This window comes from Malania oleifera, chromosome 6 (assembly GCF_029873635.1).
Source record: "Malania oleifera isolate guangnan ecotype guangnan chromosome 6, ASM2987363v1, whole genome shotgun sequence".
Classification (NCBI taxonomy): Eukaryota; Viridiplantae; Streptophyta; class Magnoliopsida; order Santalales; family Ximeniaceae; genus Malania; species Malania oleifera.
Window position 1 is genome coordinate 1,856,500 of NC_080422.1, and position 15,502 is coordinate 1,872,001.

The 15,502-nt window shown below is 34.6% G+C and overlaps 1 protein-coding gene across 1 annotated transcript; it reads right to left on the reverse strand.

The window, feature by feature from the left end:
- Positions 1 to 12,535: 12,535 nt before the first annotated feature.
- Positions 12,536 to 14,411, reverse strand: LOC131158378 (protein CANDIDATE G-PROTEIN COUPLED RECEPTOR 7-like). Its single transcript, XM_058113214.1, has one exon. It carries the CDS (start codon positions 14,181 to 14,183, stop codon positions 12,858 to 12,860), a length of 1,326 nt encoding a protein of 441 aa, XP_057969197.1. The 5' UTR covers positions 14,184 to 14,411; the 3' UTR covers positions 12,536 to 12,857.
- Positions 14,412 to 15,502: the final 1,091 nt, after the last annotated feature.

The window sequence follows — 15,502 nt, forward strand, 5'->3', positions numbered from 1 at the left end:
TCCAAGGTGTTGGTATGGTTTGATTGTTCTGATTAAAAGATTTAAGTTAATGTCTTGTTGAGAAGCTCATTGTCATTGCAAAAAATGACAATATTTAAATCGTACTATCAATTTTGGGTAGTCTAATTACTGTCTTTTTAGTAGTTGTGAATCATTGTATTCTCTGGATACATATTTTGCCTATGTTTGATGCAATACAATTATGGGTAAATCCCTCGATATAGTCCATTTACATGGGCTCCCGATTCCCGCTTCACTTGGTACTGGGCTATGCAATTTGATTGATTAAAAAAAATTTGGATTGTATTTTATTATTATTATTATTATTGGTTGCTTTTTTTTTTTTTTTAATAAAGGATAATATATTCTTATGAAGGTTAATTTGTTCTTATAAATAATAATTCAAATGTGCTATCATAACTAGTTTAGTTTAGCATGCTTACTATCAAACTACAACAATATTCATGTGGTGGACTCCTTATAATGAGTGAGAGAGAGTATCTCTTATCAAAATATTACTTTACACTTTGAACCGACCTTAGCTCAAAAGGAAGAGCGAAAGGGTTTGTGCATCGGCCGGGGGGCTTGTCCCTGAAAGTGCTCAATTCCTTTTTGTTGCCGGTTCGAATCCGGCAGGTTGGTGGACTCCTTACTCCATTTACTATTACTGAAGTATGCTAATTGAGGTGCAGGTCTTCCTAATTTTCAGTATAAATTTTCTTTGAAAAATTGCAGTATTAAGAACTTAAGAATTAAATGAAGGAACCATTGTATGAAGGAAAAAGAAACATTTGAATTAGGTTGGAAGGAGGAATTTGGTCTTTGCCCTTGTGGTTCACATGCCTCGTCCCTTTTGAGGTAGATTTAGCGTTTAAATACTCTTAAACAATTTGAGGTAGATTTAGCGTTTAAATACTCTTACCTTATGTTTAGAGAGATCTTAAAATTGGAGTTGTATTGAATTTGGATAAGATGTAATATTAAATTGTATTAAAAGTTATATAAATTTATTCAAATCTAAATCTAAGGTTTGAAATTCATGCTCCTAAACGCAATATTAGAAAGGGATTCTTTTTAAGGAGGGGGTAGTTGGCTATCAGGGTGGGGATCGACTACCAGTAGAGTAACACAGACTTCAAAAAAATAAAAAATAAAAATAAAAACAATAAAAAAAGAGAGAAGAAGATAGGAGGAAGGGAGAATGAAAAATGATTTATTAACAAATTAGTACTAGACTTTAGAATTTTAAAGCAATCATCTTTTTTTCTTTGCAAGTGTGGTAATCTACCTATTCAGTTCTCCGATAAGAGGAAACCATGCCCCCTCCCACTTCGAGGGTCTCTTAAAGTTCAGAGGAATCCTCCCCTTTGGAAGAGTTGAACCCTAATCTTTGCTTTGGGGAGTCGGGAGATGAATTGTAACAGTGAAGCTCAGGTCTATCAGTGTACCTATTAATATTTAGAAATACTTCAACTTATATATTAGGAAGTTAATCAAGATTTTTAAATGTACATGCACTTGAATGTGCAAGGTTTGAATTGTACTACTAGAAAGTAATATAGTATTTTAGTAATTGTGCTTAAAGCCTCCAGTGTGAACAATTGGGTTCACAAAGAAAAGGTCTTGATTGAGTCATTTCTCTATTTATTTATTATACATTTAGATGGATTGGTTTGGATATATATATTATTTGTTTATGTTAATCTTAATTCAACGCTAAGGATGTTATGTTTAAATCATGAAAAAATTAAGTTGTCTGTATATGTATGTACGATTATGTACATCTTTCCTTTCTTAGATCTTGATGACATGATAGCCTAGCTTTTCCGTGTAAGCCTATTGAGTAAGGAAAGAAAATATTATTGTTTATTTATTTCATTTTCCTTCCAATTTGTTTTGTCAAAATATGCAAATATGTAAGTCCAATGCGTTTGGTGCCCTATACTGGTCAAAATATGATTAGAAATGCTAGATTCTTATTCTCATCTTAGAACTTGTTCGATTAGAATCACCTCCTCTTTGAAAAAAGGGGGCGGAGAAGTGGGAGGAGTTATGCATAACTTGTTTGATTAGAATCACCTTCTCTTTGAAGGAGGGGACTTACGCTTGTTGAACAACTGTAATATATATATATATATATATATATATATATATATATATATATATATATATATATATATATATCCCAGTAGTTCTAATGGTATCGTAGTGCATTTCAATATTTCTCCCTTTTGAAATTCTTCACCTAGTATAGATGTATTACATTTTCTATCATTAGGATGCCTCAAAATGAATCGTTGGAATTTTCCATTTAGGGCATCTCAATTGTGACATGTTTGGATTTGCATGATCTTTGAAGCTAATTGAAGGTAAAAATAGGAAAATTTTATGACTTTTTACTAGCATCAAGGGAGATTAGTATCTTTTATTCCTTTTTTCGATTAGAATCACCTCCTATTTGAAAAAAAAAAAAAAAAGAGGAGGGGGGGAGGGGGGTTATGCAGAACTTGTTCGATTAGAATCACCTCCTCTTTGAAGGAAGGGGGGAGGGGTTATGCTTGTTGAATCAACTATTATATATATCCCAGTAGTTCTAATGGCATGGTAGTGCATTTCATTATTTCCCCCCCTCTTTGAAACTCTCCACCCAGTATTGATGTATTACATTTTCCATCGTTAGGATGCCTTAAAATGAATCATTGAATTTTTCCATTTAGGGCATCTCAATTGTGACATGTTTGAGTTTGCATGAACTTTGAAGCCAATAGAAGGTAAAAACAGGAAAATTTTATGACTTTTTACTAGCATCACAAGAGATTAGTAACTTTTATCTCTTTTTTCTATTAGAATCACCTTCTCTTTGAAAAGAGGGGGAGGGGGTGGGGGAGGAGGGGGAGGGAGGTTATGCAGAACTCTTTCGGTGAGAATCACCTTCTCTTTGAAGGAGGGGGGTTATGCTTCTTGAATCGATTATCTATATATCCTAGTAGTTTTAATGGTATCGTAGTGCATTTCAATATTTTTCCTCCTCTTGAAGTTCTCCTTTTAGTATAGATGTATTACATTTTCCATCATTAGGATGCTTCAAAATGAATCGTTGGACTTTTCCATTTAGGGCATCTCAATTGTGACATGTTTGGATTTTACATGATCTTTGAAGCCAATAGAAGGTAAAAATAGGAAAATTTTATGACTTTTTACTAGCATCAAAAGAGATTAGTATCTTTTATCCCTTTTTTCGATTAGAATCACCTCGTCTTTGAAAGGGGAGGGGGGTTATGCAGAATTTGTTCGATTAGAATCACCTCCTCTTTGAAGGAGAAGGGGGGGGGGGTTATGCTTGTTGAATGAACTATCATATATATATATCCCAGTAGTTCTAATGGAATCATAGTGCATTTCAATATTTTTCCGCCTCTTGAAATTGTCCACCTAGTATAGATGTATTAAATTTTCCATCATTAGGATGCCTCCAAATGAATCATTGGATCTTCTCATTTAGGGCATCTCAATTGTGACATGTTTGGATTTGCATGATCTTTGAAGCCAATAAAAGTTAAAAACAGGAAAATTTTATGACTTTTTACTATCATCAAGAGAGATTAGTATCTTTTATCCCTTTTCTCGATTAGAATCATCTCCTCTTGAAAAGGGGGGAGGGAGGTTATGCAAATCTCGTTCGATTAGAATCACCTCCTCTTTGAAAGAAGGGGGGGGGGGGGGGGGGTTACGCTTGTTGAATCAACTATCATATATATCCCAGTAGTTCTAATGGCATCATAGTGCATTTCAATATTTTCCCCCCTCTTGAAATTTTCCTCCCAATATAGATGTATTACATTTTCCATCATCAGGATGCCTCAAAATGAATCGTTGGATTTTTCCATTTAGGGCATCTCAGTTGTGACATGTTTGGATTTTACATGATCTTTGAAGCCAATAGAAGGTAAAAATAGAAAATTTTTATGATTTTTTACTAGCATCAAAAGAGATCAGTATCTTTTATCTCTTTTTCGATTAGAATCACCTCCTCTTTGAAAGGGGAGGGGGTTATGTAGAATTTGTTCGATTAGAATCACCTCCTCTTTGAAAGATGGGGGTTATGCTTGTTGAATTAACTATCATATATATCCTAGTGGTTCTAATGACATCGTAGTGCATTTCAAATTTTTCCCCCTTTTGAAATTCTCCACGCAGTATAGATGTATTACATTTTTCATCATTAGGATGCATCAAAATGAATCTTTGGATTTTTCCATTTAGGGCATCTCAATTGTGACATGTTTGGATTTGCATGATCTTTGAAGCCAAAAGAAGGTAAAAATAGGAAAATTTTTTGACTTTTTACTAGCATCAAGGGAGATTAGTATCTTTTATCCCTTTTTTCTAATAAGGTAAGAAGAATATGTTAAGAGCACCTATGATGGGAATACATAGTAAGAACTCTTTCGGTGAGAATCACCTTTTCTTTGAAGGAGGGGGGTTGTGCTTCTTGAATCGACTATCTATATATCCAAGTAGTTCTAATGGTATCGTAGTGCATTTCAATATTTTTCCTCCTCTTGACGTTCTTCTTTTAGTATAGATGTATACATTTTCCATCATTAGGATGCCTCAAAATGAATCGTTGGATTTTTCCATTTAGGGCATCTCAATTGTGATATGTTTGGATTTTACATGATCTTTGAAGCCAATAGAAGGTAAAAATAGGAAAATTTAATGACTTTTTACTAGCATCAAAAGAGATTAGTATCTTTTATCCCTTTTTTTGATTAGAATCACCTCCTCTTTGAAAGGGGAGGGGGGTTATGCAGAATTTGTTTCGATCAGAATCACCTCCTCTTTGAAGGAGGGGGGTTATGCTTGTTGAATTAACTATCATATATATCCTAGTGGTTCTAATGGCATCGTAATGCATTTCAATATTTTTCCCCCTCTTGAAATTCTCCACCCAGTATAGATGTATTACATTTTTCATCATTAGGATGCGTCAAAATGAATCTTTGGATTTTTCCATTTAGGGCATCTCAATTGTGACGTGTTTGGATTTGCATGATCTATGAAGCCAAAAGAAGGTAAAAATAGGAAAATTCTTTGACTTTTACTAGCATCAAGGGAGATTAGTATCTTTTATCCCTTTTTTCTAATAAGGTAAGAAGAATATGTTAAGAGTACCTATGATGGGAATACATAGTAAGAAGAAAATAGAACAAAAGGCTTAGCCAAGGCAAAGTAGCAAACAACAAACATATTGTCAAGATGAAAAAAAAAAAAAATTGTTAAAAGCCTTAAGTAGTCTCTACTTTCGACGTCAAATAAGATATTCTGAATAACTATCAATAGGAAAAAGACTCATTAAAAAAGGGAGAGAATTCCTCTTTTTACAAATGTGATAAACTGAGGTAGTCTAGGGTTTTTTTTTTTGCAAATAGTAGCAAGGGGCCACATAGTCTACTACTATTCATTCCAACAAGAAGATTTCCGAAAAATGGACTGCAGTGATTCCCAAAAAAAAAAAAAAAAATTAAAATTAAAAATTAATTAGTTAATTAAATTATTATTATTATTATTATTACTAATTAAATAATATACTATAATATATTAATATATTAATATAATATAATATATAATATAAGTAAATATCCTGAAGGAAGAAAATTGCAATCCTGAGAGTTCTCAGGCACTCTCTCTCGCCCCTCTCTCTCCTCACGTCTTCTCTCTCTCTCTCTCTCTCTCTCTCTCTCTCTCTCTCTCTTTGCATTTTCTCGGTGAATTCTCGGTTGATTGAAGAATGAAAAATACCACTGGGTTCTATTCTCGGCCACCAACATTTTAACCGGAATGGATTCGTGATTAGGACGTTGTAGGCACCACTCCTCGGATAAGGTAAACTCTTTTTTTTTTTCTCTCTCTCTCTCTCTCTCTCCTCAATTTCCCTCAAATCTTTAACCAAATTGATGATCAAACACCACCACAAGGTCCTAGCTTCAATTCTTGTAATTTTAATCGGAGTAGATTCGTGGTTTGGGAATCGTAGGCACTTCTTCTAGGATAAGGTAAGGGGAATAAATTATGTCAGACTTTTATTTTAAAAATTTAATCGATTAAATTTGAGTATTTGATCTCGTATATGTTATATATAATTTTTTGTATGAATCAGGCATATGAAATGAATGTTTTTGATTATTATATGAATTTGGGAAAAATCTAAAATGTGTAAGTTGATCATCATTGTTTTTGAAAAATATATTTGTGGTTAAATAAAATTGTGGAGGCAATCAAACCTAAGTTTCGTTAAAAATATATTTTTCCCAGGTAGTTTACCGTATTTAGAAATTATATTTAAATCGTGTGGCATGAGAATAATATGTTTTATTGCATAATTGAATCAAAATATTTTTTATGGTATTATATGGTGAAATGGTATTGAGTTTATGGAAATGTTGGAAATACTGTGAATTTGTGAAATATGTGAAATGTCGGTTTTAAATTGAGATACAAATATGATATTTTTGATACTAAGGATGGTGATTTATACAGACATGATATTTTTGATGTTGAGAATTACTGTGGAATTTGTGAAATGAGATATGAAGGCTGAGAGCCGGGTTTGATATGATGACTGAGTGCCGGGTCTGATATGACGGTTATACTAAATTATGAAAAATGAGAATTTTATTATAGTTTTATTATATAAATTGCATTATATGATTTAAGAATCATGAGGACCAGATGTGATGAGAGCACGGTACTGTAGCTAGTATTCGAGATAGTGCAACCACACTGTTCTGGATAGAAGTGTTGGTAATGAAAAGTTGATTTGGCCACTGAAGGGTTGTGTACCCCTCTGGAGTTTGAACCAGGTTGGGTAGGCAAATCGGACTTGTAGACATGAGGTTTGACTTAGCCTGGTAGCCCAGCCAGGGCTAGGTCCAGTCTTTGGACCTCACAACCTGATCATGGGGGTTTATACATAATGATGTTGTATGTCCAAAATGGGGTTTCTTCTATGCATATATCTAAAATTTATGTAAATAATATTATTTACTTAACTGATTATATTGTGAAGAAAATGTGTATTTCCAACTATATAGGTGTGAATTATAGTTTGCATGTGAAAGTTATTTATAGTAAAATATTAAATGTATTTTATACTATGACATTACGTATGATTGAGCCGAAGTAAACTCTCCGTTCGAGGGCTTACTGAATAAGGCGAGTGCCCTAATAGGTATTAGTTATGGTCACATTCAAGTTAAATGGGTAAGGTTATATAAGGTATCAGAGCAAAGAGGTGTTACATGTTATGAGCTTGTAATCTGCCCAATCTTTGGGAACTCTCGCTTATATATAATGATGTATGTGTAAGCATAGTCTATAAATGTAGTAATAGTTGTTGTTATTGATTCATAAATGGTTAAATTTTATATACACTAAACTCATGGTAGCCACATAATGATAATAATTTATTCCAACCTTATTGAAAAGTGTCTCACCTCATCATTATTAATTATTTTTCAGATGTCTTGTGGAGTATGACAGGAATCAGAGTAGCACAGTGGAAGCGTGGGTGGAACTAGATAGAGAGGTTTAAATTAATTGTTAAATTTGTTATTTGTAGTTTATCTTAGAATTTCTAAGGATGCATTAAATTTGTTATTGGAGATATTCTTGTAATAAAAAGTTTTTAGTACTTTGGTATATGAATATTGAGGTCTTCCACTGTGTAATTATTTGGTATTAGAGATTTATTTTTAAATAACACTTCGGGCCCCAGTTTCAAGTTCGGGTCGTTTACATGAAATGTGACACATTGCCATTAATATCCCTAACAATACTGCAAGCAAATAAAAGATGCTTCTTATTCTGAGTTGATTAAGACATATGAAGCAAAATTGGCTTTTTCTTATTGGAAGATCTTATTCGTTATTCTTTTAACATATCCACTAGTCATCTTGATTATTAAAAAAATATATATATATATTGATTATAAAATAATGTCTAGGCATATGTAGCTTGAACCAAATAATAATGAACCATTTGAATTATGTTTTCTTTTTCATTACTATGTTCGGAGAAAAAAGAAAAAAGATGCCAGTGGAACTTAAGTCTAGATAAATTTCATCATCTACTGTCTAATTTGCATGAAAGGATTATCTTTCCTTAATAGCTTGAGTTATGGCTTCATTTAAAATGGAGTGTGGATCTATAAATGTTAAGCAAACCAAATAGAATGGTATCATTTTTATAGAGCATGATTCTCTACAGTTACATAGTGGATTTTTTTTAGTAAACACGAGGGGAAATAAGAATCAATCCTTTATAGGGATTAAACATAGACTCTACTTAATAAGAGCAATTTTTATATTTACAATTAAACATAGACTCTACTTAATAAGAGCAATTTTTATATTTACAACCAATGATTTAACTTCATGTACAACTTGTTCAATCTTTTGCTCCATATTTTTCGCATTCCCTTTGATCACCGCAGAATTTGTCAATTTCCAAGTAAGATAAATAGTCTTCACCCAAACTACTTGAGCCTTTATTCGAGCATATGATTTGCTCAACCCAGATAACCAATTCAAACTTACATCCCATTTTAGGTCATTATGTTGAGTTTCGGTTTATTTAATACATCCTGCAATATCAATTTAGACACCATGCATTTAAAGAAAAAATGATAACTAGTTTTCCTATTTGCATTACACATTTTTGCACTTAGGATCAGTAGTTTTCCTCCTTAGGGAGCCAATATATCTAATGTGGGCATTCTATTCTTTACAACTAGCCAACATATAAATGCATGCTTTGGAATAATCTTCTTATGCCAAATAACTTTCGACTATGCTACTTTTTATTTATTTCCACTAATTATCTCCCACACTAAAGAGAGGTCAAATTTACCAGCATCAGATCCTTGCCAACAGATCTTCTCATCTAGCTTAACATTAGGTGAAAATTTTATTAAGTTCACCAAATTGCATGCTCTGAGTGTTCCTTCTTGGCCATCCTCCATTGATTCCCATCCATAAAAGAAAATAATGTAGCATACTTCTGAATTCTCAGCTTATACTGACTACAATATTCAATATTGATGCTACGCGGATGCTAATTATCATATAATTAGACATCTTTTCATCATTCCAAACTGTTATAGATCACTCAGTGTAGTTAGATTTGATAAAAAGTCAACATAAAAGCCTAGAATGACAGAATTTTATTTTGATTTTCATGTCTTAGGTCAAATATACCGCCAGACCTCTTCTCATCATTTCAAATTGTCCCAAATCACCCAGTACAATGAGATTTGATAAAAAGTCAACAAAAAGCTAGAAATGAGAGAAATATCAAAAGTAAAATTGAGATTATGATTTCCCAACTACCCAGTGGAAAATTGCTTGGGCAAAATGGGCATCCACACAAGTTTAGCAAATATGAGAAAAAGCGACATTGTGTTTTGCTTTTAATTTCCATAGGATGCATTGTATGGAAAATATTTTGCACGACTGACTTTTATATCCAAATTATAATTTCACATATTTTTCACTTTGCTCCCACCTTATTCCATTTTGTAAACAAAAATAATGTACTACTATTGCATTTAGTTTTTGAAATGTCTAAATAGTATTCTTTATTTAAGGCTTGTCATGTAGAGATTTCTAACAAGAAGACTACAACATTGCCATAGAAAATTTCAAGGAAAGACTTTACTGGCACTGGGACTGGCTTTCAAATCCATGCCCCTTGACTACTATGGTAGGTTTATTCCTGTTTTAACTTCAAAATGTGTCTTGAGATTTAAGTGAAATAGAAAAATTATATTTTAGTAGAGGCAACGAAGGATGTTAAATCGATTGGTGTTTATTCAAACTAAGGCTGCAAATTAACCAAATTGTTCGTGAGCAATTTGAAAGCTCGACTCGATTAAGAGCTCGTTTATGCTCAGGTTTAATAAACGAGCCAAGCTTGAATGCAATGAACTTGGCTTGTTTCGATTTGTAAACAACTCGATTATAGACTTGATTTGAATTCATTTAATAAGCTTGAATTACAATCATTATGGGCTAGTTTACTAAGATCAAATAAGTCTTGATGGACTGTATTGGGCTTAAAAGTAGAGATTGTGCATAGGATTATTTAATTCAAACTCTATAACCTAAATTTATTGATAAGGCTAATGCTAAGGCCAATAGACTTAGTGATGTAAAAAAACTTGAAAGCAATATTAGTAAGAGTCACTTCTAGCCTAATAAAATCTCTTCTCTCTTAAAATACGAGATTTCAAAAGAATTAAGCCATTGATAAACATCTCAGTAGGGCAGCTCAATCAGGGCTTGTGAGCTCATTAATTAGCAAACTCGAGCAAAAAAATCTTTATAGTAGTATTAATAAAAGTCACTTCTTGCCTAATAAAATCTCTTATTTCTTAAAATAAGACGTTTCAAAAGAATTAAGCCATTGATAAGCATCTTGCTAGCAACCCAATAAGGGCTTGTGAGCTCATTCACAAGCAAACTTGAGCAAAGTATAATAAAGCTCAGCTCGAGCTCAAGCTCAAGACTCATTTGTAAACCTAATTTGAACACAAGTATGCACTATAATAAAAACAAATTGAAGAGCATGTTTCAGAGACAGAAATCATCATATATAAATTTGAATTCATGTGATTTTAAATTAACATTTTCCCCTAAGCTTTGTACAAATGCAACTCAAATTAAAATTGAAAATCTCAAGTCCAGAGAAAATTCATAAATCACAATGCCTAGTTAATTGGTTTCCATGATCTGCCCTCACCCTCCCCCACCCCCCCAAAAAAAAACAAACAAACAAAAGAAGCAAAAAACGAACTTTGAATTGGCCAAAAAAAATAGCTCAATAAAGGCCAAGTGATAAGCACATCCCCGCGATTGCACTCCAAAAATTCATATTTTTTCAAAGAATCAAGTAATATTACACTTAGAGATATGACATTTACCTATGATTGGGAGAGATTAAATTTCAAACATGGATTTGGATCCATGTGAATTTAAATAAGATTTAATACAATTTGCATTAAAATTTATTAAAATCCACACATCCAAATTCCAAGATAAAAATGAATGCTAGCAATAAAGCTTTCGAGGGCCAAAGCCACCCCATTACCCTTGAAAAGATGTTCACAATAAACCTGAACAAGATTCCAATTAATCCCACCACACACTAACATCTCATTCGAAAGCAGAGATTGGTTTGAAAATATATAATATCCGATACAATTCACTACAAATTCTACATTGCATTTTACCCAAATTCATGTAATTACAATCCATCATTTGAATTCTAGTCTTTTGAAAGCAACATAATTCAACTTAAACACACTCCATAATGCTCACAAAACAGAGGAGATGATTTTGTAACCAAGAATTTTAAACCTGGGTGTTTCTATTGCCACATCAGTAGTTGTTAGGGCTACATCACATAAGGTAAATGGCACCTATTGAACTCCCTGAACTTTTATTATGAACAGCAAAATCCATAAAGTTTACAAATAACCAAAATGTTGAATCAAATCAGGATTGGAAAAACCTTCAAAGATGCATATTGCATACGCAGCATACCTCAACTCAATCTATTTCCTAATGCTTTAACTACCATTTTGAAGAATTAAATTGAAAGGCCTCAAAACATTAAATCAAAACAGCATTAGCAAAAAAAAAAAAAAAACTTCAACAAGCATTTAGTACATATAAGCCAACGAGAACTAGGAAAGTTTGATACTTCAACTGTGAAAAATTAAATCCAAAGGCCTAAACTAGATGACCAAGTACTATCGCAGCATCGTTTACCACAAGATTTAAAGCATTGAATAAATGCGTGTCTAATTGCAGGAGTCTTAAGTCATCTAAATCGAAGTATCACATAATGAGCAGCTCTTTTAAGAAACATAAGGATTTGTGAATAAGAAAAAATATACCTTTTATGAACTTTTTTTGCAATATTTCTCAAAATAAAAATGAATAAAATTAAATGCTTTCTTTCACGACTCTCTATTTTCTTTAGCAGAAGCAAACTCATTGACAGAAAACTAGGAATGCAGCTGTGCATAAGTGCAAGCATAACACAGGGCTCATCGCAAGGTTCCATCCGAAGAAAGAAGCTTATCATACTACATCCACCATTATATTCGAGATATCCGCACAATGAAAACTGAGAGCACATGGCCACCATGCTCCTGATGTAAATAGCATATAGATAAAATACATAAATTGTAATCACCCAAACAAAAAGATGCAGACAACTCAATTTGGTGCTTACACATACTGTAATTTTATTGAAATTTATGCTAGTAGTAGCTCAGGAAAAACACAAGCACAAAACATCAACAACTCACAATAGTGAAACAACACACTGAATTTGTCATTTGCTTGTGCCTAAAATACTCAAAACTTGAACCTAAATCTATAACAATTATTGGGTTTCTAACTGAACCTAGCTAATCCATTCACTGCATAGTCTCTTTCCAATCACTGTTCACGCCACTAAAATCTTCTAGGAAAAGAAAATTCACAACTTGAGTAGAAATCATCTTCAGGCTTACACGAACTGGTACTTAACACATACTACCTAAATCACAGACATTTATGATAGTATATGAAACCATGCTAGTATCTCAAGAGAACATAGGCACAAAACATCAACAACTTACAAAACAGAAACATAAACGCACATTAAGATGATTTGTTTGTGCCTGTAGCAGTCAACTTGAACCAAAAATCTACAACAAGGATCAGGTTTCTACCTGGACCTCGCCAAACGGATCAATGTATCATCTCCTTCAATCACCATTAAGGTGAACTCTATTGAGAAAAACATTACAATTCAAATTCATCTTCAAGCTTCAAAGCTTCAGCCGCAGCTTCTTCCTCCTCATCATCTACCACAAAATATGGATTGTGCGCCTCAGGCTTGAACTTATACCCAGTGAACACATAAAATGCCAATGTCGCCAACTCTCCAGCCACCACACTGGTCCAAAGATACCGATAGGAGGTGATGGCCTCAAGAGCATACACGACAACCCTAGTGAAGTAAATGTAGCAGATAACCACAATGTAGTAATGCCGAAACAAAGTCAGCTTCATCAAATTCACTGCCGCCTTCCCGTCCGTCCGTGCCGCCTCCCGCATGTTCTTGATCGACCACACAATCGGAAACAGAACCGCGCAGCAACAAACCACGTCGACCAGCAAGAACACCTGCTTCCAAGTGACCCAATCTTGCCCGTACGGCCTGGACTCGTCGATCGCAACCTGAGCAATGTTCGCTACCACCTGGAGAGGAATCACGATCATCAAAACCTTCTTTTCCTTGTCCTGCAAGTAAGGTTTCAAAAACGACCACCCCGTGCCGATCAACACGATGAGCGTAAACAGAGTGATTCCTTTCAAAAAGCTAAATATGTAGAACAACACGTCCCAGCCGTGCGCGCTACCGGTTCGCTTAATGTAAGTTTTGTCCTCTGCTTCGCATAGAAGATTCAGAGCTTTCAAGATCACTACAGCGAGCATAAAGAAATGAATTCCGAAAACAGTCAATCTCTTCTTGTAGAGTACGTGAATCCACAAACCAGCCAGACCAAAATATATCAAGGAGAACATATAGTAAATCTTCGGAAGAACCGTCCTGCCGGCCGATAAGTAGTCCCGGCTATCGCTCGCTCCCTCGAGATTATACATCGCAGAGCGAACATCCATGGAGATCCGAAACTGCTGGGGGCAATTGGCGAAGAGGAGCGAGAACTGATCGTCAACGGTCTCGGAGAACACAATATCGAAACTCTTGGCTCCATTGAGGCGGCTGAAGGGGTACACAACCTTCACGAATTCCGATTGCAGAGCACAGGAGATCTGGTTGGTCTCGAATTGCTGGAGGACGTGAAGCCAGGTCTCCTTGGTGCAGAAGAAGAACCCAACCCTGGAGAGGTCGACATCCGGCGGGACAGGGTTTGAGAAGGAGATCTTAGACACGTTGAGCTCGAGGCGGCCAGTGTGAGTGAACCCGAATTCGTCGAAGGGGATAACTGGGCGGCCGTCGGATCGGATCTGGGAGAAACGAATCTCGGCGAGGCATGAGGAGATGGAAATGGACAGGAAGAAAAGAACAGAGTAGAGGCGATAAGGGGAACTGGAGAAGGCCATGAGATCAGATCCGAGGGATGTGATCGATCTGCTGCTCTCTCTTCTTGTTGTTCTTTTTCTTCTTCTTCTGTGATTTGAGTTGCGCAGAAATGAGATTGGAGGATTGACAAACCAGCAGGGTAGCGTATCCAAGAATTTGAAGACGACGACGGAGTCTTCTTCGGAGAATTTCGATCCTCTATATCTTAATATCTTTTCTTTCTATATTTTCTACGTGCGCGAGTTTTTTCTAGGATAGCGGCTGCTTTTATTTGACGGGACAAAAAGGAAACCGCGTCGTTTTTGAGTGTGGAAAACGAAACGACGTTGTTTTGATAGGCTTAGGGCACCTACTTGATGTCATTTGAGTCATTTTTCTTGCAAAAAAAAAAAAAAACGTGGTTTGACTGTAAAATTTCGTTTAGTAAAGAAAAAATCTGGGTTTTTCCAAAGCGGATGATCATGAATGAATTGATCATGAATTTCTGCACATAACTTCAGAAGTTTATTTTGGATGGGCTGGAAATCTAGAGGAGAATACGAAAGAGAATATATTTTGTTTGTTTGGGTAAAAAGCTTGATATCTCTTTTGTACTTAATTCCAGTGGGAAGAATCCTCAAGGATTTTGAAAGACAATAAACGTCCCAACCTAATAAAACATCTTTTTGAGAAAGAGGACTACCGATAACCTGAGTCCAAATGATGCAATTAGGAAGGAGCTTAATCTCAATTTTCCTTTTGGAAATCAAGGTAGTAGTAAAATTTTGATCATTAGCAGCTCTAAAAAATTGAGTATGGGAAGACCAACAATCTGATGGTAGAAATTTTGGATTGATCATGGTTTTATGGGATCCCGTATCAATGAATGCAACAGCAGGAATGAGTTTACCATGTTTTTCTGGAAGGAGCTGAATTTGAACATAAGGACTGATTTGAGAATCTTGAGAAAAGAGAATAGGTTGGACTTGAAGAGTTTCATCCGAATGATAATCATCTTCTGAATCAGAGTTTTCTGAATCAGTAAGGATGAGAATAGTTTCTTCAGTCATCTCTTCTTGTTCTGAAAGAACAGATTCTGCATTTGCATCTAGTTCTTTATTCTGTAACTGTTGGGTGAGCTTTGCAGATTTCGTCCTGTTCATCGGGCATTGCTTTGCATAGTGACCTTTCTTTTTGCAAATGAAACATCGAGGAGATTTGTCATGTCCTCGTCGGTTCTTCTTTTTGAAGAATCTGAATCTTTTCTTCTTTTTGTGATCTTTCTTGGAAAGTTTGTCAGAACCATACTCTTTGAAATGCTTCTTCTTTTTGGGACTACAAATGCAATCCTTTTCTTTGC

What these genes read in the sequence shown, in the direction of transcription:
- LOC131158378 (XM_058113214.1), bottom strand. Translation starts at nt 14,183, where the DNA reads ATGGCCTTCTCCAGTTCCCCTTATCGCCTCTACTCTGTTCTTTTCTTC.